General features: G+C 38.2%; 2 protein-coding genes across 2 annotated transcripts in view; one reads left to right on the forward strand and one right to left on the reverse strand.

The window, feature by feature from the left end:
• Window positions 1-25382, reverse strand: part of LOC117170117 (alpha-tocopherol transfer protein-like) — a 338103-nt gene that overhangs the window by 281156 nt on the left and 31565 nt on the right. The window lies entirely within an intron of this gene.
• LOC117169817 (uncharacterized mitochondrial protein AtMg00860-like) lies at window positions 5585-5908 on the forward strand. The gene has a single exon (XM_033356325.1). It carries the CDS (start codon window positions 5585-5587, stop codon window positions 5906-5908), a length of 324 nt encoding a protein of 107 aa, XP_033212216.1.

Below are 25382 nucleotides of genomic sequence, written 5' to 3' on the forward strand. Positions count from 1 at the left end.
GTCAATTGTCGAGAATGGGAAGTGCCGCATATACTGGAACTTTATATTCTCGACAATTGTTTCTGTTGCTCACTCGAGGCCTGACATGGTTCTTCTTGAATTGGAGAAGCGAACCATGTTTGTTATCGAATTTTCGGCACCACCTGACAAAAACATCATAGCCAAGGAGAATGAAAAGAAAGAGAGGTATCGAGACCTTATAAGGGAGTCGCAACGATTGTACCCGGAATATTCTGTTAAACTAATCGTCCTTATCTTCGGCGCTCTTAGAGGTGCCAAGCTTTCACTTGCTAATAGCCTAAAAAACATCCCTGCGTGTCAACAATATGCTAGAACACTTGCGGGATAATTGCAGAAGGCGGTTTCCTTGGGTCGCTCCGTGTTCTTAGGGTCCACGAGGCTTTTGCTGGATCGTCGTATTGATTCCTTTACAGACTGTAACCACCTATCTCACGGTTGTGAGACGTGATTATGGCTGAAATTTTACCGCGATTTCGCTGGAAGCGGGTGCAATTTTTCAGATTAGCACCCGCTCCCGGCGAAATCCTGCGGTTGTCCTTATGACTAACACTACCAGTCAAAAGTTTGGGTTCACATAGAAAAATCGTTTTTTTGTTGTTGTATTTATCGCTTTGATTGTTTTGGAACTAAAAAATATCTCTTTAAGAGGTTGATTGTTTTCGAAATTCTGTCTAAAATAAGCCCAGGGTGAAGCCTATTTGTCTAATTTTTATGTAGATATTTTAAAATAGTGTAAATTTCAATGTTTTCTTAAATTTCCAATAACTCCCGAAATATTTAACATTTTTCAATGTTCTTGGGCTCATTTTGAAGCCCTTTTTCACCGTATCACAGCGATTTACGAGTATGAATCGTAAAAAATTTCTTTTTGAATTACCAGAACTTGAAGTTGTAATAAAAATCTTAGATAAATTTGAGAACATCTTTTCTGTAGGCAATTCAGAATAAAAGTTAAATGAATATACATTTCGAGGAAATTACATATAAAATTCAAGATTATATATTTCATACATTTTACAAAAATATTTTTGTTACTAAAAATATGATTTCAATTTTTCCAACTTTTTTGTTACAAATTCAAGTTCTTGCAATTCGAAAAAACATTTTTTACTATTAATACTCGCAAGCTGCTGTTATATGGTGAAAAAAGCTTCAATATGGGACTAAGAACATTGAAAAACGTTGACTATTTCGGAATTTATTAAAAATTTAAGAAAACATTGAAATTTACTGGAAGAGTCTCGGTGGCCCATGCGGTGAACACTAGCCTAGCAAGGGAGTTGTTCACCTCCGGAGAGTCGTGGGACCGGTACCTCTAGAGAAAAAGGTTTTCTCTAAGTACTTAAGGCTGTTGCTCTTGGTGGTTCGGAACCCACCTTAAACTGTAGGTCCCCCTTCCACCACCAAGTAAGTGTGTGAAGGGTGTGTAAAGGAATAGAGAAGGTGTAAGAAAAATGTAAACCCTTAGGGGACACATTAGAAGCTTCCATTCCATTCCAAAAACAATCAACCTTTTAAAAAGACATTTTTTTAGCTCCGGTATAATTAAAGCGATAAATACAAAAAAATGTATGTCGTTTATATTTTATACTTGAAATGGTGTAACCTCAAAATATGTGCATATAAAGAGGCGCGCGAAGTATTCAAATCATGAAAATCGCCAATTTCTTGAATTGCTTTAAAATGCAGGTAAAAATAGAAAAAGAAGACTTTTAGAATATGATATAACATAATATAATTATAATATTAACATTAATAATATATATGACAGTATTAATATAATATTGTGAACCTGAAAAAACATAACCTCCAAAATGAAGCATCGATACCTAGAAACATTCAAGTACCAATTTCTTGATTTCATTTGAAAGCGGATCGAGGTATAAATAGAACCGCCGAAGTTTCCCCCCCAGCGATCGTGCACCTTCGAATTTTCAAATTCAGAAGAGGAGAAATGGGTTGCGCGCGCAACCCAGTCACGTATATCGTCTCCTAATATATTCACACCACATAGACCTGTGATAGTATTGGACATCGTCTCGTTTCAGATCTGGGAACACTGGATTACACCGCTGTTTATGATTTCAAATTATCAGCAAAATTAATTCTAGACTTAACATACACTGAGTTTAGTAGGTTTCGTAATAGCAATTTTTAGGTTGCGTCGTTCAAGGTATAGACGTTTTCTGATCGATTAAATTTGCTACACACAATAGATCTTTTCATTTCAATTACTTTTGAGTACGCATACGCAAAAAATAATTGTATTTTCGTTTAATTGTCGGTCTCTTTTGACGAATCTATAGTGTTATTGGCGATAAAACAATTATTTTTTAATTAATTCACAGGAGTAACTGTCAGGGTATACCGTAAAGGGCAGTTCGACCCAAGTCAGACTGGGTCGACTCTCATGGGCGCATGACATCACATATACTTTTGTAGTTATCGACCTCCTTGTAGATGGCTCTACTGTAGAGGCAGAAGCGGGGGCAATATTTTCTTAAAATATACGCACCGCCATTCTAATGTTTGTTGAGGTTATGTTTTCGTCAAAAAATGTCAAGTTTTACTAAGTTTTAAAAAGTTGTGTCTCGTCGTTTGAAGTGAAATCAGTAAATTGAAAAATAAACAAAGTTAAAGTAAATTGAGAGTTTTGTTCTGTGCCAAGATGTCAATGATTTCACTTCTCTATTATAATGCGAATAAATAAAATGTTAAGAAAAGTTACATTTTATGTGCCATGTATTTCTTTATTTATTAAAAAACTAATGCAGAACTGTACAAATTTATGACGAAAAATGGTGCAGGAAACAGTATTTATACATTTTTCGTGTAACATCGAACGAAGGGACTGATGAGACGACCCGAGGTCCCCCGGAAGTTACTAAACAGCGCATCGGGTTCCACCAACCGTTCACCATGGTGGAAACTACCCCCATAGACATCGACATTGGCCAGGGATGGGGGGGTGACCAAGCTTTACGGGGATCCATGATATTACCCACTAGGACAACGACACTGGTTAGTAAGGGCATGGGATCTACGGGTCAGACGACTTATTACCGACTTACTATGAGCGCCCTAACGTGCGCTCCTTTAGTGATGACCCAGGGGATTATCAGGAGCATGGTACACGAGAATTTGCTCCATATAAGCACCACAAATAAAGGCCATGGGAAAGTGAAGGGCACCGAACAGTTCGGACCGCCGAGCACTATCTAGCGTCGAGCCTTTTCCCACAGATAAACTTGAATTTAACAAGGGGAGAAGAGCTTGAGCATGATAGACTAGGGACAATTAGGGGTGGATCCAATAATGACCATAGGTACGGGCCCCGGGATTTCTCAGAGCCAAGAGAAAATAAGAGTAGGCCGTACGACATACATACAAGGTATGTCCGAACGGGCAGACAGGGACAACGTGAACCATATCGGGAGCCATGGCAGCAGTATAGGGAACAAAATCGCGAGATGCAGAACGGGTACTCCCACGAATAGGCTGAAAGGCCGGAATATAGGGGCTATGCGCAACAAGACGCGCTTGGGCGTAGAGGTCTGTATGAATTTTAACCAGAAGGCCTAACGAGTCACGAGTATGCTTAGGGATGGGGGCGAGGCCCCATGCTACTCCTTAGCAAAGCAAGGGACGTGACAAGAATCGTGGAAGGGTGGAAGGTCAGTTTTAACGGACAAAAGGGCTCGAGCGTAAACAACCTCTTGTGGAGGGTCCAAGAGGGAAGAGCCGCCTCTTTCCTCAGGGACTAGTGAAAGCGGCATTTTGATGCCCGCTTTGGGGATACTTTCTACCAAGAAAGGTTGGAAGAACAGATCCTCTCACGCAGACAAGGCCAAGATGAACCGGTAGCGGTCAAACTGACCTGCATGTATAGCCTTTATCAGCTCTCAACTAGGCCAATGGATCTCGAGATCCAGATGAATAGGGTATACGCGAATCTTATATCCGATTTTAGGAGAGTCATCAGGCGTTATGAATTTACCGACTGTAACGGCCTGGCGGTCCTAGCGGCGGAACAAGAACACGTAGCATCGACGTTACGCGAGGATCTGGCTCCACCGTCCCCAGAAAAGTCCCTTATTCCCGAATACGCGTACAAAAGGAAGGGGCCCCGGCTAAAAAGAGCAATACTGTGATCCGAACTCGAATAGAGAAGAGCCCACGGGTAAAACTTGGTCCCGATAGTCCAATAGACGTAACGGTAGGGGTCCGCGGAACCGAAGAAATTCGACAAAGTCGTTTGAGGGAAAGTCGGCGCAACCCCCAAAAGGGAACTCGGAGGCATCTACCTCGAAAAAACAGTGGGATGATTCTGAGGGCGAATGTTGGAACTGCCGACAAAAAGGTCACTTTCAAATTGGTTGTCCGAAAAGTCGGAGGCGCAATTGTTGTCGCCGTGATGGCAAAGAGGAAGTGACCACGAAAGAATGCGATCCTTCCAGCAACTGCTTGGGAAACCGAAAAAGGGAGAAGGCGTAAGGGTTAACCCTTCTTTCTCCAATCCCGAATTGACCCCTCAGGACGACCGATGCCTACAGGAAAACAACAGGCTGTAGTTAGCGGAGCCGGCAGTAGTGGGGATATCCTCGAATACGAACCCCACTCCTTTAGACTCTCCGTCGACTTCGGCAAACCAGACGCTGGTAACGCGCACGGTAAAAATTTAGGATACTATCGTTCTTAATGCAAGAACGAGAATCAGAGAAAACTGAATCCCTAGAAAGAGAATCAGGTGAATCATTCGCCCTGTTCAAGGCGAATGAGCCCTCGGTAACATCATCAGATGAAGCATCTTTGTTACCGCTGTGATTAGAGGTTGAGGAGCCTCCTAGGAAAGAAAGAGGGCTTACGTTGCGAGTCTTTACGACTGCCCGAATTGATGATACCCCTCAGGTCCTTGCTCTAATCGATGTTGGTGAATCCAGAACAGTTATGGGAGATATTGGCTTGGTCATTGCAGAGAGGTATCAAGCGACCCTGCATACTGCACCGAATCAGGCAGTTGTGACGGCAGACGGTACGGTAAGCCAAGTCTAAGCCACGTTCTACCTCCCTATTGAGATTGATCCTGTTTCGCGAATGATGAAGATCCATATTGTCCCAAGCATTTGTGAACAAGTATTCGTAGGTATGGACTTCAAACACACATTCGGAATCGTACACGATGGAAGCAAGCGAACCTGGTTTATGTCGGACTACCCGGAATTAGTCCACCACTATACCGAGAAAGGTACTGAGTTGGAGGTGGAGAGGAAGGATGAAAATCCGACAACACTAGACCAGTGTTGCGGCCTCAGAGAAATTACGGCTGATGAGCGACAAGAACTGGTCACCTTAGTTGCCAGGATTATTAGGCCCCTTTCTGAGGTGCTTCCGGCCACCGACCGAATCACTCACAGACACCCACCGATAGAACAAAAATATTATCGAGTGTCCCCGAAGGTGTTGAAAAGTATGCAAGATGAGGTCAGTTCATAAGGATGCCCTTTGGACTGTCAGGGCCCCTGCGAGATTCCAGCGAATTATAGACTCCCTCACAGGGCCAGAGATGGAACCTGATGTCTATGCGTATCTCGATGATATAGTCATCGTTAATGAAAAGTGTGAATTCGGCGGATTGACTCTGCTTTATCTCGATTTCCTCGTTAATCAGATGGGTTTGCAGGGAGATACGGACAAAGTCGAGCACTTTTTCTCATACACAGCCCCAAGAACAATTAGGCAATTAAAACGGTTCTTGGACATGGCATCGTGGTACCGTCGTTTTACACCCGACTTTGCGACTGACGCGAAACCACTGAACAAACTGCTTAGAACGAACGTTCCATGGGAATGGGGCACCGAACAGGAAAGCGCGTTCCCTAAGCTGTAAGAACAAATCGCGACAGCACCGATTTTGACTTACCCGGACTTCGAAGTTCTATTTGTGCTCTACGCAAATGTTGTTTTAAGAGCATTCTTGACGCAGGTGCAAGATGGCGTTGAGAGGGTAATATCATTTGCGAGTAGAACGATTACGAATGCAAAAAGAAAATACTCTGTTACGCAAAAGGAGTGTTAAGCCGCAATCTGGGCGGTTAGGAAACTCTGGCACTATATCGAGGGTTTCCACTTCACAGTGATCACCGACCCCAGTTCGTTGCGATGGTTACACAGCCTTCACAATCGAACAGGCCGATTGACGCGATAGGCACTTGACCTCCTCGAATACGATTTTGAGGTCGTACATCGGAAAGGAGGTTTGCACCACGTGTCTGACGCCCTTTTTGGGATATACGAGAAGGAAGGAGCAATCTCCATAGCTGCCATGTATGCCCGGGATACAGTAGAAGTAAACAAGTTTGGTTAGCATGAATTTTGGGACCTCAAACAGGGGAATTTGACAACAAGCCAGATAGTCGACGAGGCTCACAGCGCAAAATTTCTCCTTCCAACAGCCGCAGCGGAAAACCATCCACGGGAGCACCAGAGGGTCTGCCAGATGATGGAGAGAATGGTTGGGGTGTTGCGTCATGAAGCATGGGAGATCACGCTGTACTCCGCCCTAGAGGAAGCATCCACACACAAACTTCGGAGATTAACCGGCCGGAGCAACCCGAACCCCATAGCCAGGCGGGTCCCAATTGCTCTACGGGTCCCAAAAGCATCTGCGAAAGGAGCGCAAGGCAGACCTCCGGCGAATGGGGAATGAAGGACAACGGTGCACCGGGAGAAACTGGTCAAGGGCAGCATCGAGACAGACCAAACACGATGGGGACCGGCTGGGATGATAAGAGACCCGCCGCAAGCACGCCACAAAGAGGCAGGGCCAAGCCGACGGGACTCAACTTCGAATAGAGACACTCCAGCCGGTCCATCAGGGAGAGGGGGGGGGGAGTGAAGATTTCTCTAGTCCTAATAAACGGAACCGACCTCTCAAGTATGTGCGTGACGAGGAGCGTCGCCAGCTGGAAAGGAGGGAAGCGATAGCGGCTAAAATAGCCAAAGTTCAACGCATTCGCAAGGAAGCGGAGCGAAGGTGACGGGAAGAGGCGGAGAAGGATGCGCGCGAGGAAAAGGCTTGACGTGGAAGAGAGGAGAAGGAACGTCGGCACCTGGAAGGGTTCTGGTACAGCCTCCCGCGATCCGAGATAGACGAGATTACGGGACAAGCTCAGAACGAGCAGAAGCCCTGGGTGGGGGGACCCAGAACGACGAGGGATATGGGAACATCCCTCACTGGCCTATTCATATTAGAGGCGCAATAATGGTCACCCATCGGTACTGGCCGCGGATCCGGGGCTCGGGGCGCACCTAGAGGCAGCGAATGCACAAAGTGAAGAGGGCAGCTAAACCGCTGTGATGTGTGCCCAACAAGAGAAGACTTCGAGTAGGAGACACCATGGTTCTTTTCTTTTTTTTTCTTTTTTTTTTCCTTTCTTTATGGAGGCCGAGGCCAAATTAGCTTCTCTTGGGTGTGTCCTCCTTTTCGTTTCAACTTCGAGAGGAAAAATGTATCTTTCGTTTGATACGAAGTTATGTAATAACGTCAAAAATATGTAAACACAATTTTCCGGGGTTTTGCCGAAGCGGTACTTAACATTAAAATACGAAAAACACAGCCACTCACTAATTCAGGTAAAGAAACGATCCTCCGGGTCAGGATTCGAATACAGGCGTGTAGGGTAAATTAGCTAATAATTTGACTATAATGTAAGAATTGTTACCTGGGAGTTGAGCTATCCGAGCCAAAGAATAGTAATGTAGTTTAGTAAAATACGAACACCACAAGTGTATGAGGTCGGCACCGAGGCCGAGCAGGTACGGCGGAAAAGTCACCACATCCATCATCACATTCCTGGATAGTAACCACGGCACAGGAATGTTTAAGAGGCATCCATAAGAGGGAAAAACTACGAACTGACAGTTCGTCAACACTAGAGAATATTATAGAGAGTGTTGACATTCATGTCATTCAAGGGAGTGAACTTGTGACAGGCAGCCTCCATGCGTGGCTACGGGCGGCAGCACCGACCGGACGATACTTCCTCGGCGGCCATATTCACCGGTCAAGGCGGGAGTACTGCAAACACCGACTAGACACCGCTAACACGATGTATCAGGGCTACTACTAGCGGCGAGTGGCAGTACCAGATCAACCCTTGCGTATCAGGCCGAACCAACCCTGCAGGGTACGGTGGGGATATCCCGTACCACGCGGTAACTACGCTGGAGACGACGAAGCACCGGCAAGGTGGGGAGGCCGGAATGCGACCATGCTGGAATAGCTTCCAGAGAGCCAATAGTAGTCGCCGTAGCACGCGCGATCAACCAATCAGAAGGCCGGACACAAAACACGGAAGCTCGAGGGAAAACGAAAAAAGTGAGGATGGGGAGACCGAAGAAACGGACTGTTCGAATTTTGACTCTGCGGGACGACGAGTTGTCCGAGTTCCAGAGGATAATTTACCCTGTGGAGAGAGGCTGAAAGATAGAAAAAAAAGGATAAGACGCCGACGGAGGAATTAGCCCGATGGCCAACAGGTTAGTGGGTTTGCTTCTTTTGCCATCATCCGCGAGTGCTCCTTGATCTTTGTGGCCGATCTCCGCGCCCCGTAGTAGTGTTTCGCGTGTTTAAAGTGCTTAGGCCGCGTAGTGTATATTATCGTCCTGGACGCCCTCGACCTCCGGTAGTTGTAGGCCGCCCGACTCAAGGCCTGACTATAACCTGGTTGAGGCGGGCGTCCTTTAAAAGAACCGTGGAGGTGGACACTCGGGATGAACGCCGGCCGGCATGACTGGAAACGTGGGGGGGGGGGGTCCAGGACGTCCATCTTGCGGCGAGTGTGTTCACAGCATAAATAGCATTTAATTCGTTAATCGCCTCTGATTATTTTAGTAGACAGTGGATATTTATAAATTCTCTCTTGCTCACACGAACCCATTTTCTTTATATCCTTCCCTCTCGTGCATACGCATATAGCTAGCCAGAAGGAAAGTTTCGTTCGGAATATAGTACCTAGAGAGTTTGGAAAACCTGGCTACAACACATACGTGCACGAATACATAGATACATGTTAGTCATCGACTTCCTTGCAGATGCGCTACTGTCGCTATAAGTGGTCAAACGCATCCATGAGAGTCGACACTGTCTGACCCAAGTCGGGCTCTACCAACTCCTATAGGCGATCGCGTAGAAGCATAGAAAATAAAAAAAGGTGTGTCACCGCTTAATGGCGCTGTATGTCGATCCCTTCTCGTACTTAACGTCTATAGTCATAGTTGCGTTAGTTTCCCTTCCTCTGTCGTGAATTTGATTGCTATCGCATTCAGCCGCACTTCCACAATAACCAACCTTACTTACACAGCAAACTACAGCTTGACCCCGTTGGGTCCCCATTCGGTTTCTTTTCAAAAAAACTCGAAAAAAACAGCAAAATCAACTTTTGAATGGTTATATTCGGATTCTACGTTGAAATTCCCCATAGAAGGTCACGGAATAATTGCAATAGTTTTTTTTTTGCAACGGTAAAACGTTTCAAAAAATATAAGACGTATGACGTCTGTTGACTGCTACACTTCAAACACGTCGCCTGCAAGTAGCAGTCAACAGGCGTTATACGTCTTATATTTTTTTAAACTTTAAAAAAAAAACTGTTGCGATTATTCCGTGACCTTCTATAGGGAATTTTAATGTAGACTCCTAATTTCAACCATTTAAAAGTTGATTTTGCTGTTTTTTCGAGTTTTTAAAAAGGAACCGAATTGGCACCCAATGGGGTCTTGACGGGTACTTTGTAGAGGCTCCATTCGGTTCCTTCGGTCCTCCAGGGCCCGTAAACGTCCCAGGGTTACCCTGGATATCCTGGGGTTATCCACGGGATATCCAAATTTCTGCCTTGTGGGATATCTGACGGGTTATTCCTGGGATATCCTTGGGACAACTTGGGAGATAAATGGGATCAAATAGGATATCCCGGTATATCCTATTGCTGTGACGAGGGAAATTGGAGGTCTTTCTCAGATTATATAGATCTACATCTGAAAAAAAGCAAGAAAAACTTAATGTTCTTCACAGTTATGCGTGCGAAATCAGTCACTTGTCCCGTGCAGACAACTTTTCTTTGATGGGCCTTTGTGAACAGAAATTCCCTAGGCTTTTGCAAAACCAAACATAAAATTAAGTTTAAAAATTTCTTTTATTGAGTATCACAAGTGTGAATTAAATGGTTATATTATCATACTTTTAATTCAAAATAAATATTTTTCATTTGTAATTGATGTATAAAATCTTTTTGAGATTATTTCAGCATTACTATTTTTACGAGAATAGCAATTGAAAGACCATCGAATCAAATTTGAAACACATTCCCCTTAGAAAACCTTTAAAAATTAAAACAATATACAAGAAAGTAAGTAACAAATTAAAATGTTTAATTTGGGAAAGTTAGACATTTTAGTCTATCTTTTTATGCGAAAATGGATTCATTGCCTTGAAGTGAAAAACAAATACTAAAAAATTATCCTTACATACGTAATAAATGAGGCATGAACAACTGGACTTCTAAAAAGATGAGCCTACGTCGGACTTTTGCGCAATATAAAATTGCAAGTAAGTACGTTCGTAATCAGGAAATGCAGAGGAAAAAAGTAAAGGAGAAAGTGAGGTGAAGCTTCGTTGTCATATCGACTTTCATCTAAAAATAATGTTATGAGTAACATCTTTCTTCAAATATGGAATTTTATGACTTCAGTACTGAATAGACATCGCGTAAAAAAATTGTTATGACAAACCTAACATCTTCAGAATAATTTAATATTAGCTTTCAATCTCTAAGTTTAATGATAAAATGTAGGAATCGTTTATTATTATGAAAATCTCTACAAAAATGACAAATTAAGTTATTTCTGCATAACAATTAGTAAACGATGAATTTTAGTCATAAGGTCAGCTAAATGATTGTCAATTTTTAAAGAGAAAATGAATTTGAGAAAGGCATGAATTAAACAAATGCGAAAAGAAAGTTGCCAATTTTGGGTCCAGTGTGTCCATATTAGAAAAGCGTATCATCGCATGTTTTTTGGTTTGATGATTCCAAATATGTTCTGAGTGTCACCGTCAATTGAGCGGTTTCAGAGATAAAGAGAAAAATGGCTATAACCGACCCGTAGGCTCTCTCGCAAAAGCCCCTGCCAATGCATGTTCAGAAGCTGTTTGTGGCTACTGTTTTCAATGTAAAAACGGACTTAGGACAGCAGGATGTTTTCAACATGCCATGGCAGTGATTTTGTATTTAGTATACAGGGTGTATACAGGGTTGGATATTTCCTCAGGTAAAATATTGTTCAAAAAAGTGAAGGTCATTCCTGAAGTAAATTTCAACGAGGAATTAAATGGTGACCTTTATTTTGACCTTGAAGTTGACCGTCATGGCTTTTTTAAGGTCAACTTTATTTTTTTTGGAAATCCCTTGTTTTTACATCTGCAATCGATAGAGCGGAAAATTCTACGTTCAGTTACGTACCCAAGTCATAGGTTAATTGTAACGGTCAAGGTCAGTTAGAGAAATTCATTGGTGAATTCTGTATTGATCTTGGTTAAAGCGTTTTGAATATTGTAAAATCATAAGGAAATTTTTCAATAAAAGTTCAGGTGTTCTGGTGAGAGTTCTGTTCCTCCCCGAAGAGTTATACAGTCTTATACCGTTTTTCGATACCTAAGTCAATACCTAAGGCGATACCGTAAGTCCTATACCGTTTTCCATACGAATAATACGAATCGAAACTAAATTTACGTATTACGAGTACATACTTAATATCTTTCGCTAAAAGATTATTATGGTGCAAGCTAAAATTTCGGAACGAGAGAGGGTATCTGTATTAATGATGCGTGGTTGGGGAGATCGAGTTCGATCTTATGATCAAGTTCGTTTGCTTTTTAATCTCACTTTTCGTAATGGAGAAGGGTTAAATCCTGTCTCAAAATCAAGAACTGAAAGAACTGTAAGGCGCTTTATGAATCATGGATATATCAAGGACCTTCAGAGAACTGGTCGACCGAAATCTGCAGGGTCTGAGGAGATGCAGATGGACATAGCCTAAGAATTTGTCGAAAACCCACACCTTAGTTTACGTCGAGCTAGTAATGAGCGTGACGTTACTCCTGAAACAGTGCGAAATATTTTAAAAGGCATTAATTTCCATCCTTACAAAGTTCATCTGGTACAAAAGCTCAATGAAGGCGATCCTGATCGTCGGGTTGAATTTTGTAAAATGATAATGGACAGAATTGGTAGAGATCATCTTTTCTTGTACAATACAGTATTTTCAGATAAATCTACTTTCACTTTAAAAGGTGAAGTTAACAGGCAAAATTATAGATATAGGTCCGACACAAATCATGATTGGATGTTGGAGAGTCACACACAATATCCACAAAAGATTAATGTTTGGGCCGGTATCTTGAATGATACATTGATAGGCCCTTTCTTCATCGATGGCAATCTCAATGCCCGTGCATATGAAGAGCTTCTCAGAAACCAAATTGTACTAAGAATTAGGGAGATTACAGGCGATAATTTTCAAAATATTTGGTTCTAGCAGGACGGAGCAGCGGCTCATTAAGGTAGGGAGGTTCGAGCATATTTGGATACACAGTTTCCTCAAAGGTGAATTGGAAGAAGGAGTGAAATCGAGTGGCCTGCTAGATCTCCTGATCTGACGCCTCTCGAATATTTTCTTTGGGGTTATTTAAAGAGCAAATTATACTCAACGCAACCGCAAAGCTTAGACGAATTGCAGAATCGGATTCTGCAACAGGCTACTTTCATTGATACGGAGATGATTCGTAATGCTGTAACTCATTTTTACAACGGCATAGCTTTTTGTCAAGAAGCTCAAGGTTTTCAATTCGAACATCTTCACCGAAGCATGAGAGGCAATGGGAATCACGCTAATCAAGCACCCCGAAACGTAAGAGGCAAGGGGACTCACGCTAATCAAGCACCCCGAAACGTGAGAGGCAAGCGGACTCACGCTAATCAAGCACCCCGAAGGAAACAGAATTTACTACGTCCACGTTGTTGTTCCTGGGTAATGCTAAACTTAAACGTAAACTGCTTGGTAAAAACCTTGAAAACCCCTTGAAGATCACCAATGTAACTGCAGCGATTCCCAAACTTTTTATGCACTTTCTGGGGAGCGGCAGGGCCGCCACCCTCACATTTTTTCACAATACCCTGCCGCCAAGGCGGTACACTTGACTGCTTCGCTGGTTGACACACCATGCTTCACGCGAGAGAATTAGAGCCGGTTGAGAAAAATTAAAATGTGTTAATATGTTAATAAATTACATTTTAATTAGTTGAATCAATTTCCTAATCTAATTTTAAGTAAATGAAAAGAAAGTTAATGAAAATCGGTTAATACCTTCAATGCCAGTTGACAGTTCTTGTAATTTTGTGTGTTCTTAACGATATGCTTAATTACTCGAAATGTTAACCGATTTTCATCAACTTCCATTTTCATCAACTTCCATTTTTTTTTAAATTACATCAGGAAAATGATTCAGATAATTAGAATTGAATTGAGCCATATCTTTAGGATTTTAGTTATTGAAACAGCCTTAAATCTCATGACAATGAAAGGGTCCTCATAGCGGGGGGGGGGGGGCTGCCGAGTGGCTGACTTCCCCCTCGGGGGCTGCCCGGCCCGGGGTAGCATCCCCCTGCCGGCGGCAGCCTCATCGGCCGGCGGCACTAGTTTGGGAATCGCTGCTGTACTGCACTCGAAAGAGAAGGGTGAGGCTAAACAGCTGTTGGTCGCTCATGTTTGGCGCATGCGTACTTCATCTATAGCAGCGCCAATCTCGTTAATTCATACCCCCACCTCCTACTTAGTGCAATAAATGGGGTTAAGATAGAATAAGAGAAAAGCCGATCACTCTCTGCATGATATAGAGCATTTTCTACGTTTACTACGTTTTTGGCGTAATATACGTCGAGACCAGTAGAAACCCGTTGAAAACAGTAGAAAACTTCTGTCAGTTACGTTTTCAAGATGTTCGAATTGCAAAATCAGTGCTGACAAGTACATAACCTTACTTTTGAAATACAAGAATTATTAATAACTCTGTAGAATGGTAATTAGTAATTGGAAATAATAATTATGCCTAGAATGAGAAGAATTACCCAACATCATAATGTAATCCCATGGAGGGATTTTTTTGTTCGAGCGAAAGAAAAGACAGAAAACTTTCGCAGTGTCCTATGATTCCTTCGAGAATAATTATTATGGATCATATTGCATGATATTATACATGTAATTATGCAGGGTCTCCCTAATTATAACTTTAACCTGCTTTAACATTAATTCAAACTTAAAGAATTTTCAAATATTGGTATTTGGCGCTAGATTTACGAGACGAATGAAACAAAATAAATAATATAACACGAATCGATAAACATTAAACTCTAAATATTCATATAGACTTCTATATTCGGCAGTATTGTGATCCTCGATGCATTTTTTTTACTATTTACTGCAATGAAAAGTTAAAAAGCGAACACGACCCACATAAAAAAAAAATTATTTGAGGTATTTTTCGAAAATGACGCATGCGCACTGAAAGTTTCCATTCGTATGTAATATACGCCAAATCACGTAAAAAACTAGAGGTAATATTTGTGGTAATATACACACAGATACTATTATAGAATTGATTAAAAATTAATTGTATATATTGGTTAAGTCGGAAAATCGTTTTCTTTTATGGAACATTAATATTCTTGGTCAAAAATTCACCTTTTCCCTTGAAAATTAAAAAATGTTGTTGAAAATTCGTTTTTTTTTCTTGTTTAATTAGATATTTTATCTCAGTTTTTATCTGGAAAATGAACTTACAACTTTTTGTTGCTAAACTTTTCAATGATATCATTTCTTCTAAGACTTTGAAATTCATTAAAAGTGTTATATATCAATGTAAAAACTAACTAAAAATAATTTATTAATGTATTAGAGTAACAAAAAATTGTTTACGTTTTCTTAAGACTCCTTGCCATCAAATTTTTCACAGTGATCTAAGAATGTTAATCATTTAAACAATTTTTATTAAAAAATGCTCACTTTGACCATTTTATGATGAAAAGGCTTAATTTTTTGCGTGATCAACTTGAAATGTTTTGTTTAAGACTCCTTGCTATCATATTTTTCATAGTGACAGAAAATGATGATTATTTAAACGAATTTCATAGACAAGTACACATTTTGACCATTTTTTCATGAATAGGTGTAATTTTTTTCTAAATCAATGCAAAATATCTTGAAAAATAATCCTTTCTGTCATAGTTTTTATAGTGACCTGATATATGACAGCACGGATTTTTTTGCAGAGAATGAACCAAAATTCTTCATGAATCGTATAATTTTTGTTTTTAATGTTTGGAAAAACTTTTAGTAGAAGTTCACACGGTGCAAACTTGGTTTTATTAACACATAAATTTTTTGTTCAAGCTTCAACGCATTATCCAAAAAAAAAAGATATGTAATTACATAAAAACAAAATAAAATTCAAACGCATGCATCCATGTTTCCGTAAGCCTCACATTTATAAACACCAAAACCAAAAAATACTGACACAAAATAATTTAGACTTGAAACAAATAAAATCCAATCGTCTAATATATCTGTCAAATGTAGAACATATGCCCCAAAAATTTCAGAACTCATTAACCTTAAACTTGTAAACTTCAAACATGAAATCTTTAAATCTACCCAGTGGGCACACAAGTCCTAAACTTGTCCTACATACGTCTTTCGGCGGACGTCTTAAAGACGTCCTGAGGACCTTTTAGAGACATGAAAAGATCTGGAGGATATCTTAAAGACGTCAAATCATATGAAATATAGGTACATTCTAAGAACGTCTTTAGGACGTCCCGGTGCCCACTGGCTATCAAGTTGAAACCTACAACCCCATACACCTGAGTCATTTATCTACAAACCTGTAAACCATAAGGCACTAAACCTATAGTCCATAAAACCTAGATATGTTTTCCCTGGACTTCATCTCAAAATTTGGTTTAAACAGCCACTAAAATAAATTATAGACTTGTTGGTGATAGGATTGTTCAATAAATTTATCTAGACAAGATAATTAAGCCCAGAATTGTTATTCCAGTTTTGTTTAGAAACTATTCTATTATCGAAATCGCTATCTCTGGATCTGATTTCCAAACTGGTATTTCATGTTCTCCAAAAATTAATTATAATTCAATCTGATGGTATAGGTGTTACTCAGCAGCCATTCCATAATATTATTGGCACAGAAGGCAATTGATGCTAACTTCTCAGTCCACAAGTCTAGCTTCATTATTAAGGAAACACTTTTAATATTTGTAATTACTACACAACATAACCTATATTTTTTAACACTTATATCCATTTGAAGTTTCGAACGCAACCATGGAAACTATGGTAAACTTGATCCGAAGATGCACGGACTTGACCGAATGGCCGATCCAAATCTAACTTTAAAGGCGCGAAATATGAAAATGCCCAGGTACAATGGAATCTTCCCTGCTGATGTGCAATTCGAGTAGCAATCAAGGGCGCCATTTATGTAAGCCCGAGCGTGTCCACCCTGGATATCGCCGGTGCTTAGGAGAATGAACCCGTAAATTACATCGCTGTGAAAAAACACTTCTTATCATAACGCCATGAAAAAAATCTCATCTCTATAAAGTTTGACGACCAAAAATATATGTCAGTATGCATTGTAAACAAAAATACATATTGGTGAACGCTGTGAAAAAACATGTCTTGTATAAATACTGTGAAAAAAACCCGCATTATTGAATGGCCGTACTAAAAAACATATTTTAGTAAACACTGCGAAAAGAAATCCTTTTTTAAAAACGCCTGGAGGAAAAAGTTCACTCGTGAAAACGCAATAAAAAAATACATGTTTTGTGAAAACGCCGTGAAAAGAAAACCTTATTCATGAAAATACCTGATAAGTAACTTATTAAGAAGGGATCGTCAAAAAATACTTATGAAAATGCTCGGGAAGCAAATCTTTTCACATCGTTTCTTCAAATAAATAATTACTTTTTACTATTGTTATCATTATAATGGTTTATTATTTTTTATTAATAATAAAATATGTTATATAATTTAACATTAAATGCTTGTATTGTTTAGATTAACCCTTTGTTGTACGTATTTTTCTCTTCAGTGAATATATTTGAAAATTCTTACTCGGGGGTTTTTGTGGTCGCTGATTACGAATATGAAGTCAGAATTTCTAAAATTTTAATTAAAGATGGCGGATGCAATATGGGGATTTAAAAATTTTGAAAAAAGAGATAAATAACTTGGAAAATCTCTACTTGGAGGTTTTTGGGGTCGCTGATTACAAATCTGATGTCAGAATTGTGAAATTTTTAATTCAAGAGTGTAGATTTAGGATGGCGATTTTAACATTTTGAATGAAGAGATATATGAGCTTGAAACTTTTTACTCGGGGTTTTTTGATATCGTTGATTACGAATTTGAAGTGAGAATTTGGAAATATTCAAATTCAAGATAGCAGATTCAAGATGGTGGTTTCAAAATTTTGCAAACAATATATATATATATGAGCTTCAAAATCTATACTCAGAGGTTTTGTGGTCGCTGATTACGATCGCTGATCTACGATTAGAATGTCGTAATTCTTCAAAATAGATCTCATATGGTGAACACTGACACATAAATTGTAGTGAAAATGTTGATGAAATTTAAAAAATTTGTCATACTTAGCGTAATGCAGAAATTCCATAAATGCATACATTATTGAAATTGAAGTATTTAAAATCTCATCTACGATTTCGAAGATTTGCGTATCCATGTAAACTAAATTTGATCGACTAATTTTAATTTTAATTTAGTAACTTGAAATTTGTAATCAGCGACCATGAAAACCCCGTTATACCAATTTTGAAAAGAACCGAACGTTTATTTAGCATACTCGTCCGCCATATTGGATCCAACATTTTGTTTTTGGAATTTTTGATATCGGATTCATAATCCGCAACCTTGAAAAGCCCGTTATACCAATTTCGAAAAGAATCGAAAGTTTATTAGGCATACTCGTCCGCCATATTGGAGCCGCCGTTTTGTTTTCGAAATTGTTGCCATCGGATTCGTAATCAGCGACCTCAAAACCCCGTAAGTAATCGAATTTAGCCCATTTTATGAACATTTTCTAATTTTGGCCACCTTTTTCCAATTTTTTACCACTGTATGACAGCGTAAAATACACGATTTTAACTTGATTCTTATTTTTAGTTTTTGGCATAGTCCACTATTAATACTTTTTTTACGGCAAAATGATTATTATAGTTTTTTTCTTGGAATAAAACAGTTTAATTAAAAGTTTCAATGAATACGGTCTTTTTTCACGGCTTTTAAAAAAAAAATTTTTTTAAGGGTTTTTCATCAGTAAGGTTTCTTTTCACGGCGCTTATAGGAATGAAGCACCAGCGATATAATGTCGCAGCCGCTTTCGCCCTGTTCCATGAAAAACTGCGTGAGCCAGCAGTTCTAGGAAGGCTGAGAACGGGGTAACTGAAAGCGAGAGTTAGGTGTATAAGACTTTACCTGCAAAGCATGCATTATCTTAAATATGTGATAAGAATCTCCATTAGTTTTAAGTTTTCTTATTATTTCTGGAAACTCTAGATTACGTACAAAAAGTGGCGGGATACATATTTTGTTACGGTTCGTTAAAGGGGGATGGGGTCTTAGTGAAGGCCTATTTTCGCGAAGTGGGTGGAAAGTGATCAAGAAGGCTTTCTAGACAAACATACTAATAATATTCTATTACATTTTTTTGGTATTTTTTCAATCATTCTTCATCAATTTGTTTTTGATTGGTGACCTGTTAGTAGTAAATTTGATTCATGCATAACCCACCAATCAGCATCTGGTTTTTTTTTCTATTACTCCATACTTTCTTCCTTCATTTCATCAGCACTCCTTCTCCCTAGAAGCCATCCATAAATAATGTGCGCAAGTTTCAGACAATTTGACCCCCTACGGCATACGCTTTATGTGAAGGTTTAAAATTAAAGAAATTCAGACGATATTAAAATCAAGTTTAAAATCCTATTTAATGTCCAATAATCAAATTAATGTGCAGAATTAATGAAAATAAAACCAAGAAACCAAAAACTCTGATATATTTTGCATGAATGCTGATAAAGGCAATATTACTGTTTTTATGAAAATATCAGATTGTGTTAGGAATATGGAGAATTTACTTTTCAATTATGATCATTTTGATTTATTGAATTATAATAATACTGAAGACACATTTCTTGCTAAATGTCGTAGGTTGAGAAACATTCACAATGATGGCTATCCTTTGAGAATATTCATTTCAACTATTAATACTCCAACTAAATTTTTAGAACAAAACTTTAATTTGATTCTGAAAGACTCTATCACAGCTTCAAAATATAATTTAAAAAATAGCTGGGAATTTCGAAAAATTATTATTCAAAGAACGGTTCCGGATGACTACAATGATTTCTTTGGATGTTGTTGCAATGATTCCGAGTTTATCCCTTGAATTAGTTGAACAGTCAATTTTAAATAGATTGGACAATATTAGAAGAAGTACTCGATTATGTCAAAAAGAATTTATCCACGGGATAGTTTTTATTATAAACTTGCCTCATTTTAAATTTAATGGGTATTTTTATAAGCAAAGATTTTGTACTTCCGTTGGTTCAGTCAATTCTCAGATTTTAGCGGAAATTGGTTTGAAGGATTTCATGTTCTTTGTTTTCAAGAAGTGAAATTTTGCTTTGCCTTTTTACTTTTGGCATGCTGATGATACCTTGTTATGCGTTCCTCTAGCAAAGTAGCAAATGGTTATCAATGCTTTTAACAGTTTTCATCAAAAACTTCAATTTACCCATGAAATAGAAAAGAATAATAAAATCAGTTTTTTGACACAGAAGTAACTAAAAATCAGTATGGTAATATTATTACCAATTGTTACAGGAAAAGTACATATTCAGGTAGAATTTCAAATTTATTTTCTGCTCATCCTTTTCAACACAAAGTTGCAGTACTCAAAAACTTAGTTAATAGAGCTCTAGGTTTATCCCATGTTTTATTCCACAAAGAAAATTTAAATGTTGTTAGGGATATCCTTTTTATAAATCAATATTTTGCCTTCAGAAAATCAGAAAAAATTGAAGGAGTATAGTTCTTTTCATACTTTTCTTTTTCCATTTTTTTGTCAAATTTCGAAGACTATGGCATTTATGTTGAAAAACTTTAGGATCCCTATTATTTTCCTTATACCATTTAAAATGGATACAATAATAATTTTTTACAAGAACCCTTTCGATAATTATGAAAAGGGTAGTGTTGCCTGCTAGATAACTAGCAAGATTTTTGATATGACTTACCCAGGACGGACTGGCAGAGTTCTTAATACTAGGATAGAGGAACACGAAAGTGCTGTTCGTTTCGGACGTTGTTATTAGAGTGTTCTTGCTAGAAGTTATTATTATTATTATTACACCATTAAGCCATTTCCATTTTGGGGTAGGCGTGACTAAGTCGGCATTTTTTAGATTTATCCAGGATTCTCGTCTTATTTATTTAAATAACACGTTCGTTCCGCAACATTGCTCCGGCCCAGGCTGCTGATCAATCTCTCTAGCAATCACCCAAATGTAAGATCCTCACAAAGACGTCACGTGAGGTTCCCCACTTGGCTCCATTAGTATCCAAGTTCTTTTGTGTCAGGCGTCATTCACTCTACTATCACCCTTTTTATAACTATTTGCCGCCATACTTTTCTGTCCTGGCATACTTCCCCAGCTTCTTTTACGTCCATGCATTTTTTCATGCAGGCTCTCGTGTTTCTGTTGTTTCTTATGTCTCATCTAACTAGGGTCTCATTCACATATTCTGACCATTCTTTCCGCGGTCTGCCTCTGGGCACGCTGCTATTTACTTTACTTAGATACACTTGTTTCGTTAGTCATTCTTTTGGCATTCTCTCAACATGCCCGAACCACCTCAAACGATTTCTTTCCCATGTGTCTACTAGCGTCTCTTCTGCACCACATTCTTTGGGAATTATCGCGTTACTCACTTTGTCCATCAGAGTTCTACCGCATATTATGTGCAAGAATCTCATGTCAATTGCGTTAATTTTTCTCTTATCTTTTTCTTGATAGGTCCATGTCTCGCTACCATATAGTACAGTCGGTACAAATATTGAATTATGTATTGCCATTTTAGCTTTATTTGATATATTTTTACTTCTGATAAGGGGCCCTGTTCTACCAATAACCTTCTTACCTTCGTTTATGCGTCTATCTAACTCCTCATCTATCTTTCCGTCCCTAGTAAATAAGCTGCACCAAGGTATATGATCTTACCAACTTATTACAAAGGAATGTATTGATGCCGAACATGATTTTAATTGCAGAATGTTGAAATTTTGCATAGTAAAAGTAATGAGAGAAAGATAGAATTGATGGGGATGCTTTAAATTAAAAACCACAAGAAAGCATCTATTAATTTAAAGACTGATTTGGACAGCTTCGACAACAGTTATCCTTGTATGATTTATTATATTTAGTACCGAGTTTTCATCAATCTTTATTTCCTTTTACCCTGTCTATTTCTGATTTGCTTATGATGGTTATCACAGATATGTTTATAACCAGTTTTATTTTTGACCCTCACCGGATGTTTTAGGTATGTTTGTGGTGGGTTTTCATTTTGAACCTGATTTAAAAAATAAAAGAAAGGAGATTTGATTGGTTGTCTTTTTATTGTTCTCTCATCTATTTTACTTTTGTCCATGAAAGAAATTTTGTTTTTTTTTTTTTTTAGGAAAATTTTTATCTTTTTTCAAATTTCAATAGGAACATTTTATGGCGGTTGCCCAAATTTGGTCGCTGAATTCTTAGTTCTTTTTCAGGAATTTTGCACATTAATTTTACGCTTTATTCGAATTTTGCCTGTTGTTAGTTTGTCATTGTCCCTTCTCCCTCTCCCTCATTTAATACAACACTACCCCTAGTCCAAATTATCATCTTCATCGCCATACTTATAAACCTTCCACCTATACCCGCTCGCTGTAGTTATCCATCTCAATCCCTCACGAATAAATATCCTTATCACCTCTTCGCCGACATGGTCTCTCTAATTTCATCTCTACAGTGTTCTGATGTATGAATGTATACGAAATTTATTGGCTTTTCCTTTCAGATTTATTTATTATTATTTGGAATCCTTCTGAGTTTGCATTGAATGCAGATTTCATCCAGAGGTCGTACAAATGAGCATGTGCGTGGTAGCTTACATTTTTTATTTGTGTTCAGGTGTACTTAAAGGTAGTCGACGTCTAAACCTCTTGATAAGATTTTCATCCACGAAACGTCCGATTGCAGACGAGAAACGATCTGAGTCTATAACTACTGAGGTCAGGCACGGGTGCAACAAAGGGAGTACTCCGATCGGCCTCAAGCAATGCCGACTTGTAAGGGAGGGCTGGAGGGTGTCCTCCGCCAGAGAATATTCACGCCAGAGGCGTCATACGTTTCATTGATAAGCTCGTACGGCCGACGGCTAAAATACATGACGTAACCTCGCGTCGGCCTCTTAGAACATTAGAGCGTCTGCGCCGTCATTTTCACACTCGATATCGGTTGTATCTACATATGCTGTGAGCCAGTAATGCTACTATGTTATACTATGTGTTGTCAAACTGAAACCTAATTGGTTATATTTGACAAATCTACATACCTTTTTCAGCTTCCCAATTTTAATTCTATTTTCATGTAATAAATTTATTTTAGATTTTTACTCGTGATATAAGGCCTAGACGAAAATGGAGATTTTATGAGGGGAGAACAGCATTCCCATAATGTCACGTTCTTTTGGTAATTTATCATAAGTGGCAAATTGTCAATCGACTCAGAATATATAAGTTATTTATTTTTTAGATTTCATGGTTCATGTTGGGTCAGAGGCATGACGATTTAGTATGAAAGAACAACCTCTGGCCTGAGAAAATTTCACTTCACCAACGGTACTGTTTCCTGCAGAAGATTTTCTGAAAATATTATTTTTAGATAGGTTTCTCATGAGTACGCCAATGTACGGATTGCTTTGGGCCTTATTCCCTACTTGAATAGAGACTTCATGTATCTTAAAAGGTGTCAAGTGTCATTTTCGACTCTACACATAAACCCTTGCATTTACAGATAAGGTTGAATATTGTCTGGAGATGTATGTTATCCCAAAGCCTCTATTAACGCGAATTATACGTCACATAGTTCCGTCCCATCCCTAATCTGGGTAGAAGACTTGGCATCTTCAGATCAGCAGTGGGACTCCAGGACCATGTCGAAGGTCAAAAATCAAACTGACGTCTTTTTATAACTTGTGGAGATAGAAATGGAGGTCCGTTCGATTGTGGACTTCGAAACGTCCCAGGAGTGCCACTGCTAAACTATCAAACCCCTTTAAGATGAATTCATGCCATCAACACGTCTGTTCAACTGCACACCGAACCCACAATGTTGGTAAATTTTACAACAGATGGCCCGGCAACCGTACAGTCAATAATAACGTGATAGTTATAAAGGCATTTTCATGTTTTAGACTTGAAACTATTTCCCTTATTCCGCTCATTTCCCCCTTTTTATAAATTCTTCTGTTTTCCGCTGTCTTCGAAAAAATGTCTCATTCTCACATTTTTCTCATTGGTTTGATTAAATGCATTAGTATATTAATAGAACTACAAAACAAAATCCAATTATTTTTGAACTATTTTGTTGAAAATTTGTTTCATTTTTAGTTAAAAAATTAATTTCTTTACTTGAAAATTTAACTACTCTATTTTGGTTGAAAGTTGATCTTTGCTAGTTAAAAATCGAACTATTTCATCATTAAAAATGGATATTTTTTAGTTGAAAATTGAACTTTTAGGTAGAAAAGTAATGCAATTTGTTGGAAATTCAAATTTTTGTGTAGAAAATTAATTTTCTTTATTAAAAATTGATTCATTTTAGTTAAAATTTTAACTATTTAATTAAAACTTGATATTATTTAGTTAAAAATTCAAGTTTTTGATTGAAACATCATGTATTTTGTAGGCAATTTGCCTTTTATGGTTGAGTTCAACTGTTTCGTTAAAAATTCGTCTTTTTGGCAGAAAATTAAATTATTTGTTTGAGGATTCAATTGAATGTACAATAAAACTAGAAATTTACAATTTAATAAAAACTAACAAATAAATTTATTAATAGAAGTACATAAATTTGGCAATGCCGATATTATCCCTGATAGAAGAACAAGATTTTGGAATTGATAGCTGTCGCCCCTTCCGGCGGATATTCGGTTGGAGTTTACAATTATTTCGTACTTGAGAAAAGCATTAAAATATGCTTAGGTCACTGAACAAGATCATCTTTAGCACCAAGTAAATGCATTTTCTTGAATCCTATTTCTTAGCATCAAGAAAATATTCTTTGATAAAAGTAATTTTTATTTAAACCAGATACATATCTTTTGTTGATCTAAAAAAAATGAATTCATTGGCTGTATTTTCTTGATTGAAATACATATTTTTTACATTTAAGAAAATAATTTCCTTGATACAAAAGGTATAGATTTCGTTGAAATGTGATTAGTCGTTCAAAGAAATATATATGATTCAAAGAGTTCGATTCTTTGAATTGATTTGGACGCATTTGAATCAATAATTTGTCCATTCTTGAATTAAGAATTCAGGTTTATTTAAATCAAAGAAATAATAATTTAATTCAAAATAATCTTAATTAAATTAAAAATATATTTACTTGCCACAAAGATTTCATGCATTTATAGCAATGGTGTATATCTTTATACAAGTAAGTATTGTGTTTACATAAATATTTAATTCTTTAATGGAAGAAAATATTTCATTTGATTACTAGAATTAAATTATTCATAACAAATAAAAATTTATTACAATGAAGTAATAGTTTTTGTTAAGTCAACAATTTTATAACTTGGCGTCATTTGTTGCAATTGCATACTTCTTTAAATTGAAGAAGTATGTTGTTAGATTAAATATACTAGGCAGTCTGAACCATTTTCGTCGAGCTTGATCCTTCAAATGACGCCTTTCAAAACTTCAGCCATTTATGTTTACACATTTACAAGTTACAGCACTGAGAAGCGATTAACCTCCGAGTTTTTTTTACGAGGGTAGTTCAATAAGTCCTTAGAATGACCAACAGATGGCGCGCGAATCGCTCCAAATCATCTGTTTTCAGTCAGCACCACTCCCGACCAGATATATG

This window comes from Belonocnema kinseyi, chromosome 3 (assembly GCF_010883055.1).
Source record: "Belonocnema kinseyi isolate 2016_QV_RU_SX_M_011 chromosome 3, B_treatae_v1, whole genome shotgun sequence".
NCBI lineage: Eukaryota > Metazoa > Arthropoda > Insecta > Hymenoptera > Cynipidae > Belonocnema > Belonocnema kinseyi.